This window comes from Phyllopteryx taeniolatus, chromosome 9 (genome assembly GCF_024500385.1).
Source record: "Phyllopteryx taeniolatus isolate TA_2022b chromosome 9, UOR_Ptae_1.2, whole genome shotgun sequence".
NCBI lineage: Eukaryota > Metazoa > Chordata > Actinopteri > Syngnathiformes > Syngnathidae > Phyllopteryx > Phyllopteryx taeniolatus.
The window spans coordinates 20,020,397-20,034,416 of record NC_084510.1 but is presented as its reverse complement, the minus strand read 5'-3'; the positions used below and the strand labels follow the sequence as shown (position 1 = coordinate 20,034,416).

The 14,020-nt window shown below is 42.6% G+C and overlaps 2 protein-coding genes across 5 annotated transcripts in view; both read left to right on the top strand.

The window, feature by feature from the left end:
• On the top strand, positions 1 to 5,514 carry tmem51b (transmembrane protein 51b). 4 transcript variants are annotated; one of them, XM_061783662.1, is made up of 5 exons: positions 139 to 172; positions 1,362 to 1,883; positions 2,296 to 2,379; positions 2,913 to 3,342; positions 4,277 to 5,514. In XM_061783662.1, the coding sequence occupies exons 4-5, from the start codon at positions 2,927 to 2,929 to the stop codon at positions 4,704 to 4,706; spliced, it is 846 nt and encodes a 281-aa protein (XP_061639646.1). In that variant the 5' UTR covers positions 139 to 172; positions 1,362 to 1,883; positions 2,296 to 2,379; positions 2,913 to 2,926; the 3' UTR covers positions 4,707 to 5,514. The 4 variants fall into 4 exon arrangements, with proteins under 4 accessions (XP_061639644.1, XP_061639643.1, XP_061639646.1 ...); XM_061783660.1 differs by lacking the exons at positions 1,362 to 1,883; positions 2,296 to 2,379 and adding an exon at positions 1 to 24 and having other exon boundaries at positions 142 to 172; XM_061783659.1 differs by lacking the exons at positions 1,362 to 1,883; positions 2,296 to 2,379 and adding an exon at positions 1 to 24.
• A 2,614-nt stretch (positions 5,515 to 8,128) lies between these two features.
• Positions 8,129 to 14,020, top strand: part of skib (v-ski avian sarcoma viral oncogene homolog b) — a 58,192-nt gene continuing 52,300 nt past the window's right edge. The window contains exon 1 of the mRNA XM_061784949.1: positions 8,129 to 9,382. Within this exon, the coding sequence (XP_061640933.1) occupies positions 8,507 to 9,382 (876 nt within the window). The 5' untranslated portion in view covers positions 8,129 to 8,506. The remainder of the gene's footprint in view (positions 9,383 to 14,020) is intronic.

Below are 14,020 nucleotides of genomic sequence, written 5' to 3'. Positions count from 1 at the left end.
CTTAGAGCCCCCACCATGAAGAAGGTACTTTATAATAACCAACCAAAAGTAAAATAACTATTAATTTTGCATTTTTGTATACCTGCTGTACTGTTGATTTTGATTAGTCTGGGATGTTTCCCCCACTTCTCTCAACAGAAGTCTGCTGGAAAACGCATTGAACACCAAAGAGGTAAAATAACCATAACTAACTGAAAGTAACTACTACTACTATTTTTTTGTACCATAAGTCTTATATTTACAAAACAAAGTCTTATATTTACAAAAAAAAATGACTCCATTTATATGCTGTTTTGTGTTAAATTACACACACTTCAGGTGGTTCAAAGAGTCAAAAAACAGGTTTGTCTGCCGCTTTGTGGGCGTCGCCATGCTTGTTGAAGCAATACAAGTTCAAACATGCAGAGAGATGCGAACCACTTGAAAGAATTTGACTTCAATACATACGTGGCTTTTTCAGCTTTAATCGCCCATTTGGTAGAGTTAGTTTAAAAAAAATAATAAAAGCCCATGTATAATATCATAATTCAGTTAAGCGACTCATTTGGTTTACTGCTGAAGACATTGCATGATTCCATATTAGAAATTAAGATAGCATTTCCATTTGACAGAACTTCATTGAGTAAATGCTTTAATACACACCACGTTTGAGTTATTTTTATTAGAATTTTCTCATTTAGGCATGATGGATTTTGGTTACTCACTGTGGATATTTGGATTTTATTATAATTGTTGTTTTTAACATTTAATATACTGTAATTGTATCATTCATATCAGTATTGTTTATATTTTCATAATTAGATATAATTGTTTATCATATATATTGCAATTTCCATTTAATATCCACAAAATAAGGCATTTTTAATGACATTAAGAACATGTTTTTAATTACAGTTATTGATCTTGGCAGGAAACATTTTTTAAGGAAAAGGAAGACTCACAATTAATACGCAGTGAATTTCTAACCAATGAAACCATGTTAGTTTCTGGTATGATTTTATTACGTTTTAGCATTTTAAAAATTCGCTCATGCCGCATGCAGTGTTTCCCGAAAAACCTAGAAAGATGACATCTGTGGGAGTTAAACCCTGTACTAATTACACAAAACCTAGCATCATTACTTTCAACTGATAATCAATTTGTTTTGTGTCAAAATGTATATATATATATATATATATTTATTTTTTTTATAAAGGGGATATGTTCACCAATGCCCCTTCTGACGGCCTTGGTAAAAAAAAAAAAAATTTAAATGAATAATTCATCCATCCATCCTTTGAACCATTTATCCTCATTAGGGTCGCGGGTGTGCTGGCGCCATCTTATGTTGTATTAATAATAGTAGTCTATTTCTCTTATAGTTCACTAACTGGTCATAATGAGGATTTCATCCATCCATCCATCCATCCATCCATCCATTTTCTGAGCCGCTTCTCCTCACTAGGGTCGCGGGCGTGCTGGATCCTATCCCAGCAATCATCGGGCAGGAGGCGGGGTACAACAACAATGCAGGTCATTTTGGTTTTCGTGCCCCCCACAAACATGGAATGTGCCAACACTTTGCCCCCACTAGCTTTAACGTCACCGTAGACAGGCAAGTGTAAGAGGGCGTGTCGTATCTGCCTACATTTCAGATCTATGCGCGCTCCGGCAGGAAACAAGGAGGTTTGCCAGGTTGAACGAAGGCGGTGGTGTGGACTAAAGTTCCTCTCAACTCATTAAAACTCTGGGATAAACACACATTCGCTGCTTTTAAATCGTACAGCTGTACTGCCGAGCAACCTTCTTTTATTTGACTTGTATTTATTATTATTATTATTATTATTATTATTTTTGCCTACGTATGTGCGCGTGAGCTGGGCGAACACACCTGCGTGACTTAGGTAAGTCACCCATAAAGGAAGTCAACAGCTTTGTTCAATTTACGAAGGCTCAGGAGACTAAATCACTTCTCGCTTTCGTTTCCTGTCGCCATGAAATGTTCAATTAAGAAGATGGCAAAATGGGCTTAAAGGTGAAAGCCATTAATTGAAAGTCCTCCCTTCCTTGCTGCTGTACGTTATGTAGCATGGAAGCTAGTCTAAAGGACACCGAAGTTGTGCTAATGTAAAGTTGGCTCACCATTCGGCAGGAGCCTGCAGAAACTGCAGGACACTATGTGGCAGGGGTTAATGATTGATACTACATGTCGACGTGAAGAGACTGTGAATGTGTCATATCACGGTTTTTTTTTTTTTTGGTTTTTTTTTTTTTACAATGCGCAAAAATTATCACGTTCGTCTGTGTCGTTGCGAGATTGCTGAAAGAAGTCCATCGAGAGATTTGCTGAAGGTGGTGGCACAATTGAGTCCAAACATGTACACTTACAACAACATACAGGTATGCAACAATCATACTTTCTAAAGCAAAAATAAACAACATTTTATGACCAAAAATAAGGAAAATAGAACATTCGGCAAAATATATTCAATTAATATTACATAAACATAATGGGGCGTGCAAAAATATATGGAGAAATACAGACTTATTACGGAAAAATACTGAATTAGAAAAAAATTAGATGCAAATGACATAAATAGAAAAAAAATAGAGGAAAAAATATTTTGAGGTCACACATGATGAATACTACAAAAAGTATTAGGGGGGGAACAGTAGATGAGTAATACACAAATAATATACAAAAAGGTAAGAAAAATATAACAACCAAAATACAAATACTGTATTAGGATTGGGGATGCTGAACAATTATTACATCAGGTAACTGGGATTGTACACGTCAATTGACCTCTTTAGTTCATCTGTCCCCGTACGAGTTTAAGTTCTGTTGGTGTCAGGAGTGTTTTTCAGGAACTAACATTAAAAAAAAAAAAGTGTAGTCAAAATGTGTGTAGTAACCTTGGTGTTTGTTGCAGCGCATCCTGCACGGATGTGTTCCAGTCGGGGTATTTGCAGCAGCGGCGAGCGAGCCGCCAACCGGTCTTCCCGCTCCCAGAGCACCGGTTCGGGAGCTCACTATGCCCTGTGCGCCCTGGGAGTGGGCCTCATTGCGCTGGGCGTGGTCATGATCGTGTGGACGGTGATCCCCGTCGACGGGGAGGCGTCGGGCGGCTCCACCAACTCGTCCAGCAACTCCACCGTAAATGGAGGCGATGATGACAACGACGGCAAAGAAGGGGAGCTCTCCAAGTCGTCATCGGTCGCCATGGTGCTGGTGGGCGTCGGCCTCGCCATGCTGCTGCTGTCCATTTGTCTTGGCGTTCGGAGCAAGCGTAGAGCGAATAACAGCAGCGAGCAAACTACTGCGCCAGCTTTCATGGACCACGTGGCCGGCGAGCAGGAAGAGTGAGTATGGTGCTCTTCAGTCAGTAAAGTCCCGCCATTATCACTTTCCCTTCTCTCCAGATGTTTATTATTTACTCATTTCTAAAAGGGTCACAATTAATCGATTCAAAAACTAATCGATTATCAATTTAATCAACTATTTTGATCATCGTTGAGAGACTGTTTAACTTAAACTTATCAAAATCCTCGGAATTTCAGCCTCTCAACAGTAAATATTCTCCGATTTCTATAGTCTTCCATGAAAGTAGACTGAACTTGTGTTTAGACATTTGCAAGGATCTGCTTTTACTTTGGAAAACAACACTAAATATTTGGTCCTATTTTCTGAGGGAAAATAAGGACCAAACCAGTAACTTAATCATTATCAATTTATGTTTGTGCATTTTCTGCGCTGTCCATCTGAAATAAAGTCATCTTTTTGCGTTAAGGGATAGAAATTGCATTTTGAAAAAATAATCGATTATTAATGTATTTGTTAGTTGCACCCCTAATAGCTTGCATTTTACAAAAATAAACAATATTTATAATTTCATATTTCCCTGTGGCTAAAGCAAAGGGTGGAGAGTCTCTGTTGCCGAAATGAATGGGACTATATCATTGCCCACATCCTCTGAAATATCCACACTTCTTTTATTTCTTTCCTGTTTCATCCCTTGGAACTGTATTATAGCTACAGCGGCCAGGGCAATCCGGTTCTTCCTTGACAATTGCACCATGTCGCTTGTGGTTGATTAAAAATAATGCAGTATATGTGGCGCCTCAAAACATTTTCTGGTCAGAACACCAGGGGTTGTAGTTTTTCTGTTAAAGCGAGTTGTGTGCAAGGGTAATTTCCTGGGTGTGAGTTAACGAATATAATTTGTTCCCGTTCGCCGGCATCGCTCGGTGTGCGGCGGGCCTTTAAGGTTAGTGCTGTTTTGTCATTGTTTCTCAGAGTTCCAGATCCGGCCGCATTCAACGTTCCGAGCTACGAGGAGGTGGTCGGCAGCAGCGACTACCCCGTGCGTCAGAGCAACCTCCGCCAGAGCAACACCCACCTGCCGTCCTACGAGGACATCATCGCGGCCGTGGAGAACGAGGGCATGGACCAGCCCGCCGAGGACTCCCCTCTCAACGACACGGCGCCGCAGCCGCCCGCCGCCGAGCACCAGGCCGACGCCGCCCGTCAGCCCAGCCTGCCGGCACGCAGCGCCAGCCGAGCCAGCCGCCTGCTGCGCCCCTTGCGGGTGAGGCGGATCAAGTCGGACAAGCTGCACCTGAAGGACTTCCGCATCCAAATCCGCAGCCCCACGCACAACCCGGTGACCATCGAGCCCATCACGCCGCCGCCGCAGTATGACAACAGGCCGCCGGAACTGGGATGAATGCAATTATCTCTGGACTGAGAATCCAGTTTTTCCAATGTTGGTACTAAAAAAAGTAGGTTAGATGTTGCTGGGAGCGGCCAAGGAAACCAGTCACGAGACCATCTCCTTGGCAAGGAACTTTGTCAGATGTGTTCTGTTACCACGCATTTCTGCTCCTGTGTGAGTTACACCAAAACCACCGAAATTTAAGTACAACATGTAACATTTATTATGAGGATACAAGTGTAGTGTTTCAAGGGCAAAAAAAAAAGAAAAGGGAATTAAGTATATTACCGACGAGTGTCACCTATACAAGCTTTTCATAATGTTGTCTTAATGAAGAAGATGCACTGTGAATGAGGAATTATTTGTGAATGTGCTTTTAAATGTCTTTAAGTGGCTCAAGTTGAACATTGTCAAGTCGAATGTCCTCTTGAGGGTGTGTCGCAATACTGGAACATTAAATAAGAATATGTGGAATATTTGCTGTGGTCCTGTAATAAGATAAGGTAATGGTTTGCGTTCTTTAAGGCATTTTGTGTTGTTAAAATAAATCATCTTTCAGTTGCATTATGCTTTTAATTAGACAATTTAAAGCAGCTATTTCAATGCAACGTTACTGATGCCTTGTGTGATTTTGTTTTTTACCCACGCTGGAATCGGTGCTCTTTTTAGGTTGACCTCGTTAATTTATTCCTTTAATCTGGCCTACTGTCAAAAGGAATGGCAGTCCAGACTAATGGAGTAAATTAGAGACGCTGCAAGTGTATTTATGTTCCGAAATATTGTCTTTTATGGTCTCATAATAAAATCTACAGTATCTGTAGTTGTTTTTACATTGTACTTTTCCTTTAAATGCATCAAACTACTGTGGTCTACGTGCGGTGTGGCTCAGAATGCATTTGTTGGTATTTAGCGCCCTGCAGTGGCTACACGGAGCAGAAACCAAATTACTCTTTTACTGAAATGAAAAAAGGACTATAATACGATACAAGGATAGTACTTATATTGACAGTGTGGAAAGTGAACTTCAACGGGACTTGCATCTACAGTACAATTATGAAGGACTATTAGGGCCAGGCAAAAAAAAAAAAATAATAAAATACACTGGGAATTCAGTCATAATCTTAGCAGAATAGTTGTATATATTTGAGGAAAAAATATATATATTTTAGTGACAAGTACATTTTTGAATAAAAGGTTGTATACACGTTCACAAGATGAGTGGTGATGGGAATATTACAAGAATAAAGTTGTTTGCTTTCTAATTTAAAAAGTAGTGTATTTTCAAGATCGAATGTTATGTTTTTGGATTAGTAATGTTACATCTATAGTCATATATTTTGAAAAAGTATATTTCGGAGATTAAAGTTGTATATGTTTGCAATTAAAGTTGTACTTTTACAAGAATAAATGTACCTTTTGGAAAAAGTTTCAATATTTTGCTAGAATTTTCCAAGAATTAAATTGAAATTAGGAGTTTAATCATGATTAATTCATTGCACATGGTCCTGGTGTGTGTGACTTGGCGTGCAGACGCAAATGAGAAAGAGTTTCACAACTACTGCACAGTTACTAACTCAATAAATGGCAGCGATATTGGTCATTTTTCGCAGAAGCAAAGACTATATGCCTACGAGTATTATCTGTCTATATGTGTTGCTGCACCGTGTGTGTTTGCATACGAGTTCCTTAAAGTGTGACAACACTGTGACGATCGATGCTATTCGTTAGCCCGTCGAAGGTGTTTTGCACTGTGTCTGCACGCATGTGTTCAGCGACCAGAAGGCAAAATTGTGTGGTTGCTTTTAATATTCAAAGTGTAATTCAATTTTGTTTTGTTTCGTTTGACAGTGAACTTCAACTTAAACAGCTTGAAGCCTTTTTTTGTTTGTTTGTTTTTGTTTTGTTTACTATGTCAAACTGCTACTAGTTGTGAAGTGAGTTGAGTGCACTGCCGTCGTACAGCGCTTGTACAGTATCTCAAATTTTTGCTCTCAAGTCAAAGCAAAAAAAATTAAAAAAAAATCGGCCAAACGACGGCTCCTACCTCGAAAACCCCGTAAGTCGGGTCAGTTGTATCTCAAGGCAACACTACTTTAGAAAAATGAAGCTAGTTAACTAACGCAATTTTATTTATAGAGCATGTAAAAAAAATGTAAAAAAAAAAACACAGCTGAAATAAATTGCTGTACATAATATCGAACCTGAAACACAAATAATAATAATGACAATAATAATAGTAATAATACTTTTCAATACAAAAAATACACCTGTTTATAAGCTTCAAACCAGCCAGTAGCTCGGGTTAGAATCAGGTTAGAAGCCCAAACTCAATAAAAACGCTCAATGTAAACACCTCCGTCGGAATAAAACCGAATGCAATTTCATTCGGTTTTGCAGGGGTAGAACATTCTTTTCCCCAAAAGTAATCTTTTATCGCCCTGTAAACGGTCAATCAGAATGTTGCTGTTGTCAATCAGGCTGTGCTCTGTCGCAAGCTTTTGCTTTAATACAAGTTTAAAAACAGTCGCCACTACTGTGCTAAATAAACGACAGCCTTTCATCTTGATAAATCACACATCTGTAAAAAGGCTATTCGGATAAATGGAGCGGAATAGATCACATCACATGCAAACAGTCGCCCTGAGATCTTCAATAGGAATGATTTCAATCAGAATGGAAAAAAAAAAGAGTCTGAATGCGAACCAGCCGAGTGATATCATCGCGATGCGTGCAGCGGCTCTACTGTGTCTTCAAACCGACGTCACAGTCGGTGCGTTGGCCGCCTGCTGTTCCAGCAGCAGCCTGTAGGTGGTCTCAAGGTGTAGCAAGTTGTGGTCAGACTCCCCAGATGAGGAAGACAAGAGTTGGATGATCTCTTTACTTTCGCATACAGGAGGACCAGTTTTATTCCATTCTCGTTGGAATTTTTGGTGAACCAATCGAATATATTAGGTAAATAAACGTTTTGTTGCACCGTTTTTATTTTATGTTTTCAACATGTTTTGATTATCTTTTTGAACATTAGATTTTTATTAATTTTGTGATTATTATTAATTATGTTTTTAGGTTAAACGTAAAGTAACATTTGATTCCTTTTTATTTCACACTATTACATTCTAAACATTTAGAATCTTATTTCCTCCTCACTTACACAACATATATCCTCTGTACGCTCCACCCCTCGCCTCACTTCGGAAGGATTCTTTTTTTTTCCCTCTTCCCTTTTTTTTTTTGTTTTGTTGGTGTGCAGCTGCCATGTAGCAGCGGGAGGCACAGCTGTCTGCGGGAAGAGCCAAAGCCCGGGGAGTCAGTCACATTCCTGGCTGGGATTCAATGACTGAAGCAGACACAAACAAACAGAGAGAGAGAGAGAGAGAGAGAGAGAGAGAGAGAGAGAGAGGGGGTGGAGAGAGCGAGAGAGAGAGAGAGAGAGAGAGAGAGAGAGAGACTGGGTGGCACATTTGAGACGCACATTAGGAGTGCGTAAAACGACTGTGGAAGGCGTAAGAAATAAGACTTGTGCTTGTGCTTAGAGTTTATTTTTCCCAGTGTGGAAGTTGTTTATTTAAAGACAGAGAAAGAGAGAGAGCGAGAGAGAGAGAGAGAGAGGACAAGCTCTTGTGGATCTTTTGTTTGTTTTTTCCCCCCCCCTGTATGGGCCGCACCGGGAAGGGAAGCTGCTCCTTGTCCGGGGGAAGCTGTCTGACTGGCGGCGTGGAAATGCTCAGCGCGGACGCAGAGTGAACGAGACGCCTCGAAGCAACCAAATCGAGCAAAGTTGTTCTACTCGTCAACCCTTCAAGAAAAGGAAGATGGAGGTGAGCAGCTTCCAGCCTCACCCTGGACTTCAGCAAACTCTGAAGCAGTTCCACCTGAGCTCCATGCGCTCGCTCAGCGGTCCGGCGGCGTTCTCCGCCCGCTGGCCCCACCAGGAGTCCCTGTTCAAGGACGCCAAAGCCGAGATGGCGCTCGCCCTGCCGGCCCACACTCCCCCGGCCATGTCCGGGCCGCTCTTCATCCCGTCCGACCGCTCCACGGAGCGCTGCGAGACGCTTCTGGAGCGCGAGCCCATCTCTTGCTTCGTGGTGGGCGGCGAGAAGCGCCTGTGCCTGCCGCAGATTCTCAACAGCGTGCTGCGGGACTTCTCCCTGCAGCAGATCAACTCGGTGTGCGACGATTTGCACATTTACTGCTCGCGTTGCACGGCCGACCAGCTGGAGATCCTCAAGGTGGTGGGCATCCTGCCCTTCTCGGCGCCCTCCTGCGGTCTCATCACGCAGACGGACGCCGAGCGCCTTTGCAACGCGCTCATCTACGGCGGCTCGTACCCTCCGCCGCGCCGCCGGGGAGCCGGCAAGGAGCTGGAGCGCACCGAGGCCAGCTTCCGCGTGTACCACGAGTGCTTCGGCCGATGCAAGGGCTTGTTCGTACCGGAGCTCTACTCGGGCCCCGGCGCAGCCTGCGTGCAGTGCCTGGATTGCAGGCTCATGTTTCCGCCGCGGAAGTTCGTGGTGCACAGCCACAAGCGGCTGGAGAACCGGACGGTGCACTGGGGCTTCGACTCGGCCAACTGGAGGGCCTACGTGCTCCTGGACCCGGACTACAGCGGCAAAGAGGAGAAGGCGAGCCTGGAGCGGCTGCTCAGGGACTTAAAGGGCAAATACGACTTGACCGTCAAGTCGTGCAGAGTAAGTGGAGTTTCATTGATTTGATCGGCAGTCGTGGCTCGGTGTGCGTTCTCATTGGACATCACACATCTGCTGCGTGGGTAGGGGAGCGCACGTTGTATACTGCGGTGGTTCTCGAACTTTGGACACCAAGTACCATCTTTCAAAAAAAAAAAAAGAGAGCTCTCCAAGTAGCACCACCATGAACAACATTCAAATATAGCAAAATAGTAGGATGACACTGTATTTTTTTATATAACATCATTGTAAGTCACTGTAACATCGTGCACACTTTGAACATTACCACTGCCCTGAAATATAAAAACTGTTCTGAAATAATCACTCCATTAAAATGTAAAAGTCAAATGAAAATTGTATCTCAATAAATGTTTTGTTATAAACAGTTCTTAAAGAGTAAATGCTAATGAGTTGAACGTCAAAGTTAAATACAACCGAACTGTGCTTGAGAATCACTGGCACAGCAAGTCCTCTAAGGGCCGTACTTTTTTTTTTTTCATGTAAATGTTTCATTATATATAAAATGAGGTCACTGATGGTCACCTGACTTTGGTGCACGCAGCGTGGACTCAATCCCCACTGAGTGACGATGTCAATGTGAGACAGAATGGTTATCTTTCTCTATACACGCCCTGCGGCTGCTGCTGACCAGTCCAGGGTGGAATCCAGGATAGCGGATAAGGACAGTGTCGAAAATGGATCTAGAATGAGCATTTGTAGTTGTGATACACAGGAGTGCTTAGCGCATCTGCCTCACTGTTCTGAGGTTCCGGGTTTGAATCTCTCCTGTGTGGATTTTGGATGTTCTCCCAGCACTCGCGTGGGTTTTCTCCAGGTAGTCCAGCTTCCTCCCACATTCCTAAAACATGCATGTTGTTAAACCTATCACCTATTCACTAAAGATAGAAAATGTTCCCTCAGTGTGAATGGCTGTCTGTCGATATGTGCCCTGCATACATTCGATAGGTTTCATGTTTTTGGGTGGGCCGCACGGCGGTATAGTGGTTAGCACGTCTGTCTCATAATTCTGATGTTCGGGATTCGAATCTCAGCCTTCCTGTGTGGAGTTCCCATGTTCTCGCAGTGCTTGCGTGTGCTTCCTCCCACATTCCAAAAGACGTTACACCAAACATAGGAAATCTGAAGACTACATACGGTATATCCGTACGTTGATTGACTAATGACCACAGTATATGGGCGCTGCGATTGACTCGGGACCAGTTCCGGGGTGAACCCGCTTCTCTTGCCAAGTCTACCGGGATTGGCTGCGGCTCCTAACCGGAACCCTAATGAGGACAAGCGGTATAGAAAATGGATGGATGGAAGTTGGGCTTTTTATAACAGTTCCTCTGAGGTTTTATTTTTAGAATTAGTTGGCAGGACACCCCTGCTCTAATAAAGGTATTTGATTTTCTTTGATAATTGTGACTGTTCCGAATATTTTTTTTTATATTGGACGCACCTTTTATAGTATACACACCTGGGGGATGCCCAGTGGGATTGACTACAGTTTTCTACGACCGTTCATTTTTGGTATTAGTGCAAGTGTAACAAATGTGTTTGTATCATACTACATCACACATACAGCCCCTCTGCATTAAGATAAATGAAGTCCTGATGGTTTTTAAGCAAGATGATGAGGAGGGGGTGGATGGAGGCTATTTAAAAGTGGTGACGGGGTTAAGAGTTTAATGAGGTTTGGGATATGGATGTGCGTGCGTGTGCGTGTGTGTGTGTGTGTGTGTGTGTGTGTGTGAAGGTGGTGGGCTAAGCTGCACATGGGTGGGTGTGGATGTCACCGTGATGGCGTCCTGCGTGGGTCAGCGTGGACAAAAGAGCATTGAAGACGGGGGTGGGTGGTTGGCTGCGTGGTTCGGTTGCAGAGCAGCTGCTGTGTGGGACTCTGGAAACGAATGGACATCTCTGTGGGCATCGCCGCCGTCCGAGCGCCAGCCAGGAGATGTGTCATCGGTGGGGAACCTTCGGCGCGAAAACTGAGCAAAGTTGCTAAACAGGAGAAACAATGGGACTTGTTAGGAAGTATTAGACTCACTGTTTTACATGTCTATAGTGGTGCTTTGATTTATGAGTTGAATTAGTCCCGTGACCATGCTCATAATGCAAATCATTCATATCTCAAATCAACTTTCCCCTTTAAAATGAATGGAAATGTCATTAATTCGTTCCAACCCCTAAAATAACACCTCCCCAAAATTGTAACATGTTGTGCAATTAGAAAAAAAGCACTCTACAGTGCAGTGGTAATACAATTGTAAAAACACACAGTAATAACATAATAAAAGAATATAACATAGCCTCATTTACTGTATAGTAACGACAGAATGATCAAAATCCAATTGATCAAAAATGGAAAAAAATGCTTTTCCAAAGTGGTTTTAAGCAACCTAAAAAAAAAACTCACTCCAAAGCAAACAAAGTTTCCATGTGTGAATGTATACATAGCCACAAGATAAATTGGCCAGTCAAGGGAACCTCCGTCCATTTACTTTCCACTAGTCTGGTTAGGTACAGTATATACAGAGCTGCAATATTTACAATGGTAATACTTGTAGGTTTCCGTCTCACTCAGAATTATTCAGCAGCCCATTAAGGCAGCAAAAACTAGTCGGGCCTGAGTTAGCCTGCTGCCAAATAGTGAGATCCACTCGGTTCCGTTTACTGTGAGACGGAGACGACATAACGTCTGCTCCCTATTTCCATTTGTATGGCAGGCTGTTTAGCCACCAAAACGTAGTCGGGCTTGATTTTAGTTAATTAATTAGTTAACCTCCCGCTGCTTGCTGCCAAGTACTACAATCGAATCTATTATCCTGAACATACAGCAATGACATACTTACTGCAAAAGAAAATGTTAATAGGCTAGGTGTACTGTGTAGTGGTGCGTGAGTGTGTCCATTGTATTTGTGTTTTACTACTCTCCCAGCGTTCATACATGACTTAAACGTGCATAGTTGACTGGCTCTCCTTTCCCACATGCGAGGGCATTACACTTAGGAAGTGCCTTGAGATAGGAGTGACTTGACTTACAAGTCTTTCGAGATGCAAGCTGTCATTCGGCCGATTTTTTTGCTTTGACTTTCGATCGCAAACTTCCAATACGAGCGCTGTATAACAAGTAGCACAAATTCTTTTAGTAGCTTAAAGCTGTTTAATGCCACTTGCAGTTCAACGTGACTGTTAAAATAAACAAAACTAGTAGACTCACACATTGTGTCTTCAAAACAAGCACATAGTTTAGCCTTTAGAATGCTAACTTAATGCTAATGCTAACACATAATGGGAAACTCGAAATAGAACCCCTTAAGCAACTGATGTTTGAACACAAACAGTGCAAAAAACAACAACACACATTTAGACATTGAATATAACTACTCAAAGTCATATATTCTTTATCCTCTGCAAGAGGCGGGCTAAGCCGTATGCACTAACATCAATGTGCAGTATATCCATCCGTCTCTCTTATACTGCCCCCAAGTGGCCAAGGCGGACAGCAGCACAATGTGCATTGCATTAAATGATAATGTGTGAAAAAACTGTTGGATTCTTATTAATTTGATTAAATTACGTCATTACTGTATGTTTTTATGAAGTGCATCATTATAGAGTGCTATTTTTATATGTTTTGGCGGTTTTTTTTTGGGAGGCTGGAATGAGTTAATGCCGTTGTCTTTCTTTTCAATGGGGAAAGATGATTTGAGATAGGAGTGCTTTGAGTTCCAAGCGTGGTCACACAATCAATTAAACTTCTATCTCAAGGCACCGCTGTCCTCGTTAATCCAAAGTACCTGATTGGCAAAATTGTTCCAAAGCACATCATGATGTATCACCTGTGTGTTGTTTGTCATCTAAAAAAACTGTGAACTGTGTGGTAGGCAGCCTTTCACAGAGTGTGTGTTATACACAAGACGGAGGGATGGGTGGCGGGGCGGGGCGGGGCGGGGGGCAGTGCACGTTGGCTGTGGTTCACTGTCAGTCGTGTCCCACTTAGCAGACAGGCCACGCTCCTCAGGGAGCCGCACACCAGCGCTGCTGCCATACATCAGCCTGACAGGCCAAGCTGCTCAAAGGCCAGACGGCGGCTCGCACACCAAGCTTAAGCCGGCAAGAAAAAGAAAGAAAAAAAAAAAAAGAGTCCACGTTATCGGCCGCCTCAGACTCCCTCACATGTCACGCGGCTTTATTAATAAGAGCCACAACTCGCCTGTCCGCACTTGATTGTCGATGCTGGGATGTGCAATTAATTCAAATTAGCACTCCTTTAGATATTGGAGTTCCATTACATTATTGTATATTATCATAAACTAATATTAGCACGGTTATTTTTCTCTCACTGGGTCTCTCAACGCGAACAATCGAGGCAGATGGCCGCCCCCGCTCGACAGCAAATTTGATTGATTTGAACGTTCAAATCAATCAGAATGTTACTGTGTGCCGTCGCTACATTTCGGTGCAGTAGAAACAAATTGCTTCAAGCATGCTGAGGATGCAATTAGCCAGCAAGCAGCAGTAGTTTGACTAATTAATTCACTAAACAACTTGACAACAAGCAGCAGTGGGCACAACTAAATCATGCCCGACTAGTTTCATGCCTAAACAGCTTGCTAAAAAAAATTGGAACAG